The sequence below is a fragment of the Selaginella moellendorffii genome, unplaced genomic scaffold (genome assembly GCF_000143415.4).
Source record: "Selaginella moellendorffii unplaced genomic scaffold, v1.0 SELMOscaffold_184, whole genome shotgun sequence".
NCBI classification, from domain to species: domain Eukaryota; kingdom Viridiplantae; phylum Streptophyta; class Lycopodiopsida; order Selaginellales; family Selaginellaceae; genus Selaginella; species Selaginella moellendorffii.
The window spans coordinates 70,356-76,250 of NW_003314444.1; the positions used below are offsets into that span (position 1 = coordinate 70,356).

The 5,895-nt window shown below is 40.0% G+C and overlaps 1 protein-coding gene across 1 annotated transcript; it reads left to right on the forward strand.

Moving 5' to 3' along the window:
- The first annotated feature begins 669 nt into the window (after window positions 1–669).
- LOC112343711 (kinesin-like protein 3) lies at window positions 670–3,200 on the forward strand. The gene is made up of 8 exons (XM_024667678.1): window positions 670–777; window positions 909–1,088; window positions 1,275–1,454; window positions 1,771–1,917; window positions 2,282–2,414; window positions 2,557–2,630; window positions 2,885–2,974; window positions 3,108–3,200. Exons 1-8 carry the CDS (start codon window positions 670–672, stop codon window positions 3,198–3,200), a joined length of 1,005 nt encoding a protein of 334 aa, XP_024523446.1.
- The last annotated feature ends 2,695 nt before the right edge of the window (window positions 3,201–5,895 follow it).

The window sequence follows — 5,895 nt, forward strand, 5'->3', positions numbered from 1 at the left end:
AGTGGATCCAAAAGTTTTGGAAAATGAGTTGTTCTTTATGGCAAATCTCCTCGCAAGATCATTCATTCATACTCCATCAAATTTCAAGCAAGCGGTTCTGGCTATCTACCATCCAATCCCTACAAAGCGTTTAATTGAAATGAAACGATCAGTGATTCTTGCTGCCTTGAACTTTGTCCAAAGTTTGGACAAAAATTACAGCCAAAACTTTTGAGTTTCTGGATTCAAACCTAGCCTAGTACGAAGCATGCAACCTCCAGAGCTCTGGCTGGAACATGGAACTTTGTTTTTTTGAGAGGGATGGAGGTCTGAACCAGCTCAGTGCTCTCCCAATAGCCAGGTCCCTTGTGTTGCTCAGAAAACATGAACGTCACATGCTCCAGGCAGAGTTCTGTTTGAATAGATAACTAAGTAAATAACTAAACCAATTTAACCATAAATGTTTCTCAAGATCCTCTCAACCTGGGCCAGACACGAAGTTATGGATTAAATTCCCCAGTGACGTCTCAGGATCCCAGAAGTGACCTGATATATAAATACCTACACTAGCTGGGATCAGTGGCGGGTTTTTTATATCCATTTGCCAGTTGGTCAGAATACGAATTTGTTTATAGTTGAGTTGTCATTAAATTGGAAAACAAAGTAGAAACCTAAAGCGCAGGGTTGCGTATGGGGCAATTTCGTATACGAGTGCATCTGCGTTTGAGACCGTCGGACAAACACTCTTCTCATTTTCATCTGGAGCATAAGGCTAATGGCTTGCCATCAATCGTCCGGGTTAACCTTCTCAAGCATGAAAAGATCGTTTCGAAGCACTTCAAGGAAGAAGTGTGCTTCAATTTCGACAGCATTATCGAAGTAAGTAGCCTCTAGGTAAGAAGTTGAACTTTACTTTTGCTTGCGTCCAGGGAGCCACTCAAGAAGCCGTATTTGAAAGATGTGCAGCTCCAGCACTAACAGATGTACTCAATGGCTACAATGGCAACATTGTTGCTTATGGACAAGTTGGATCTGGAAAGACGTTCACAATGGCTGGGGAAACAAAAGTTCGTTTTCTTATTTCCATCCCGCACATAAAGGCTTACGAGGTAAAATGTGGCAATCAGCCTTTTGTTCACAGTGGAGTTATTCCTCGATGTATCAACCGTCTTTTCGAAGAAAAAGAATCTAAGCCTGAAGCTGAGATCACAATTCATGTTTCTTATCTAGAAATATATAATGAAGTTAGTCTGAACAAAGGCCTTCTTTATTTTCTTTAATCTTCCTACTTCCAGGTTGTATATGATCTTCTGATGAAAAATCAAGCTGCAAGCAACTTAGTACTGATGGAAGGGAGAGGCATAATGGAAGTCAAAGGCCTTCGCAAGACTCTTTGCCGAACTGAAGCTGATGCTATGAAGCTTCTATTTGAAGGAGGGCGGAGGAGGTCGGTCGCAAGCCATCCACTCAGCCGGGTATGTTCGTAAACCTGATTATATCTTCCCTTTTAAAAAATGGAGATATGCGTAATCAATGACCCATTTCAGGCGTCTAGTAGATCACATACCGTGTTTACATTGTATGTGGAACGACATGCTGGGCTCAAGTCTCTTCCAGAAAGAACTGCTGCAAGGTTGAATTTGATCGATCTCGCTGGGTTGGAGCGGTTCAGAGGTTTTAAGCCACCAGATCCACTAATGAGGGAAGCCATGTCCATAAACAAGTCACTTACGTTTCTAGAACAGGTAAAAAAGCTTTTTTGCACATATAATTAATTTAGGTTCATTTCAGGCTGTTCTAGAGCTAAGAAGGGGGCAGAACCACATTTCTTTCAGGCAAAGTCGGTTAACAGCCTTCCTTCGGGATGCGATTGTAGGAAACGGGAAAACAGTTTTAATCGTCTGTGCAGTACCAGAGGATGATTACCTTGATGAGACGGTATGGCTTTTTTTCTTATCAAATTAAAGTTCTTTATTTAATCACGTGCTGTATGACATCAGATTAGCGTCTTTAAATTTGCAAAACGTCTTAGAGAACTAAAGACTAAAGCTGTGATAAACAAAGTTTTGGATCCAATTTACAAAGAACGGTACACATGCACTCCATGAAACGCTCCATAATTTCTACCGCATAACAGGAAGTATGAGAAGCGCATCCTTGAGCTTAAGCAGGAGCTTGCTTTAAAAGATGCACTGAATGGCCATGCGAACATTTCTTATGAGGAAATGAAGTAAGATTATTGTCAGAACCTCAATATTATTACTTTTATTACTGCCCGTGGACGACCAGTGATGATTTGAAGATGGAACTTCAAGCGTCAGTCAAGCATTTCCTCGCTGATGGTGGGACCATCAATGACATTCCAGTGGACACACTATCTCAAGTAACTAGGTCCTCAATGATTATGTATGTTTCTAAAGAATATTCTTGGGCAGGTGAGGGAGATTTTCAACATTTTTAAGGAAGCACAACTTAGTCTAAAACAACAAGAAGTGAGTTTTTCTCAGAAAGCTCACCTATAGACTTGCCTAAAGTATAATGATCAGGTCAGTAAAGGACAAACGGATTGCACTGCAGGTATAGAACATCCAGATGATATTCTTGCTGCTCAACCATGTTCAACTGAGGGAGTGGGTGAGCTGGATGGTCAGGTATTTCTGGTTACAATAGTTTGAGCTTTTACCTTAAACTATATTAGTAGAGCTTCCATGTTGGCGAGGCACCACTGGATGCGAAGCCTGACTTGCAAGATATTTTAATTCTGCCTGTAGTAAAGGATCCTGATCAAGAAGTTGCTTCTGTTCTGCAATCTCGTTCTGTCAAAGAAGAACCAAGTCCAGACACAAAGAATGCGGTAAGGGTATCGAATTGTGTATCATGGTTATGCAGATTGTTTGTTTGGCAGGCCTTTATTCACTACAAAAAGAATGTAGCTGAGGGTCAGCAATTTGAGTCACTGATAAAAGACAAAACTATTGAACTAAGGTACCCGAAAGTTTGTACGTACTTTTATGTCTTTCCAACAGGCTCAAGAGAAAATTTGCACATGAGACGCAAGCTCATATTCAGGGCGGCAGACAGGAAATTAGTGACCTGAATGTAAGAATCTGTTTATCTTTTTTCTCCAGTGTTGCTTAGTACGTGACAGCGAGTGTAGTGTCTGCTTGACGAACGCTCAAGCAGAGCAGTACTTTTTGAAGAGAATCAAGTCCTTGTGGTAAATGAAAGAAAGGAAATTTCTCAAAGGTGAAATACAATTAGAATAAAGCTCTTTAGTTCTAACAAGAGTACAGGCTCAGAAATGTCAAATCGGAGTATCGTACGGCATTTGAAGCTCTCAAGCAGGTCAAAAGGGAAATTGATCATGTCAACCAAGAGGTAAGGATTCTCTACTTTGTATCCATTTGGTCGAATTGTTTGTTGTCGAATTGCTTATAGATACGAGAGCTTAAAAGAAACTTGCTGGAATCATTCTACAAGTGGTTTGAAACGCATAAAAAATCTATGTAAATTTAAACGTAGTTTTGTAACAGAGCTATTGTCAATGTAGATTTTTAAATTAGAGGCTAAAGCTCCTTAATTTAGCCATAAAGCAAAAGCACAAATTTTCCCTCCCCTGGTCCATGTACAAACCAGCTGCAAGATGGGCACTGATTTCAAGGAAGAGAGATATTTGGATGTTAATTCCCATCTAAAGGAAAACATTCTAACAGCGCCTCTTGTGAGACTAACACTACCTCGTGCAAGATCAACAACACAATGGAAGGGCACTTCCCTCGAGTATTTTTTCTAAGGGAAGGCATGTCCTACCGTCCTCCACAAACTCACTAAATTGGAAGGAACCAAAACAAACATGAGGAATTATCTATAATGGTTTAGATGGTGGAGAATTAGCTGCACATGGGACGCCATGGTATTTGAGTATTTATCCCCATCCTCTTGACTGAGATCCTCTTCATCTGGTTGTATCCTATTCATAGGCACATAAAGCTTTCTTTTCGCCAGAAGCTATGTCTGCGACGGATCTCTCATGAGAAAAAGCTCCCATTGCAGTGAGATCTGAACGTGCTCTGCCAGTTGCCAGGTCCCAGGCATTAGCTTCTGCATTGCGAGTTCTTTTTAATTAAACAAAGAAACTACCATGCTGGCAAAGCGCAAAGACGGGCTTGTTATTGATACCCGATAGAAATAGATACTGATTGCGGTAACACCGTCATATGTTGAATCCGCTAAGAAGTAACATGACAACTTTCGGCAAAAATATTGGAGGATAATAGTTTAGAACGCATAGTCAGGTGCCTGAGTCATCGGGCTGGAAGGAACTCTTGAGAGCAACCCCAAGTCTCACTTAAGAGCCTCATTGGTATGCAAGACGAGAACTGGCTTCTATCTGCTGATGAATAGATAACAATGTGAAAAAAAAAGACTGAGAAGAAATTAAGGCTAAGTACTTATTTCTTTGTGACACTTGCATTTATTTTTGAGCAATTAAGAGAAATGTAATGTTTGTAGCTAGTTTCTGTCACCATAAATAACCAATTTGGAATATAACTTGCTGGATCGAGAAGAAAGTATGTTCCAGAAAAAGTGCAAAGCTCAGTGATGAACCGATTTGAACATAAGGAAGGCACCAATTGCACTATAAAAAGAAAAAAACTTACAAAACCATATAATCTTCATTAGGCCATGAAGAGCTCTTGCAAACCAAATTTGCTTGGATCTCCTACACCATGAGAGCTGGAAGAGAATGAGAAATTCATAGCGCAAGCACTGGACTTGGCGGTCGTCAGAAACTGGTAAAAGAAAGGTATCCCTGTACTCAAACTCCTTGGGATCCAGCCATAGTGATTGAGATTGCCGAAATGCGGTCTTGATTGCTTCAAAGACTGGTCCACTAGGATCATACCTCCTGGTCTGGGAGGCTAAGTCAGGAAGTTCATCTTCTTCATTTTCATTGCTGGAGACAACAATGATTTCTTCCTTCAATCCCTGACTTATAGTTGGCTGAGGCACCCTCATCAAAACGCTTTGGAGATCCTGTGACAAAAATCTCATGACCACTGAATCCCATCCTCTCCTACACCGCTATCAAGGAAGATTGACTTTTCTACCAGATTACAAGGATTCTCAATATAAATAGAACTGAGCTTCAATTTGAATCTTCTACAAAGGAAACTTTCTCTTAGAACACTTTAGGAAAGATTATCAGAGGCTTCTGATCAAACTTCAAATGAAACTCTCTTATTGCATTAGGTCACTCAAACACTTAGAAAACTTTTGGGAAGAAACTGACAGTGAAGAACAAGGATATTTGTTCTTGATTGAGTGGAAAAGGAATTTAAGATTTGCTTCTAAAGCATTGAATGATTGTGTCCTTGTAAAGACACATCACATCTTTGTTCATAGTGGATTTTTCCAATAAATATATCCTACAGCTTGCAAATTAAGGTACTGAAGAAAAGATTACAGAAGCTAAGAAGCTACCCATTTAATAGCAACATTGAAAGAATGAAATTTAACTTTGTCGCATCCTAATTGTTGATTTTTAGGGTTTGATGGCTAGCATTTGAGAAGGGATGTGCAGGGAGTTTCTAGCAGGGAAAAGTGAGAGAAAGGCACTTCAATCTTGCAATGTGCTTCAATCTCTAGTGATCTAGATAAAGAAAGATGCTTCTCAATCATGGTATGCCTTAAGCTTCTTTTCAAAGTCCTCTACTACTTCTCGATCTCCCCATTTGTTGCTCTCAAGTCGCTGCTCGTGGCTTGTGGCTCACAGGTTTTTCTTTCCTTGGCACTGGAAAGATGCCTATTTTTTGGCTTCTTTATTTTTTCTTTTCCAACTTCTTATAGCATTTACTAAAGAGTTTTGATTGTCTTTTTGGAGATACATAAATCATGCCACAACAGAAGAAGCAT

What these genes read in the sequence shown, in the direction of transcription:
- LOC112343711 (XM_024667678.1), top strand. Translation starts at nt 670, where the DNA reads ATGGGGCAATTTCGTATACGAGTGCATCTGCGTTTGAGACCGTCGGAC. An exon ending in ATGATTACCTTGATGAGACG is followed by an intron (nt 1,918 to 2,281) that starts GTATGGCTTTTT and finishes GATGATTTGAAG; the next exon opens with ATGGAACTTCAAGCGTCAGT. An exon ending in TAAAGAATATTCTTGGGCAG is followed by an intron (nt 2,415 to 2,556) that starts GTGAGGGAGATT and finishes ATTGCACTGCAG; the next exon opens with GTATAGAACATCCAGATGAT.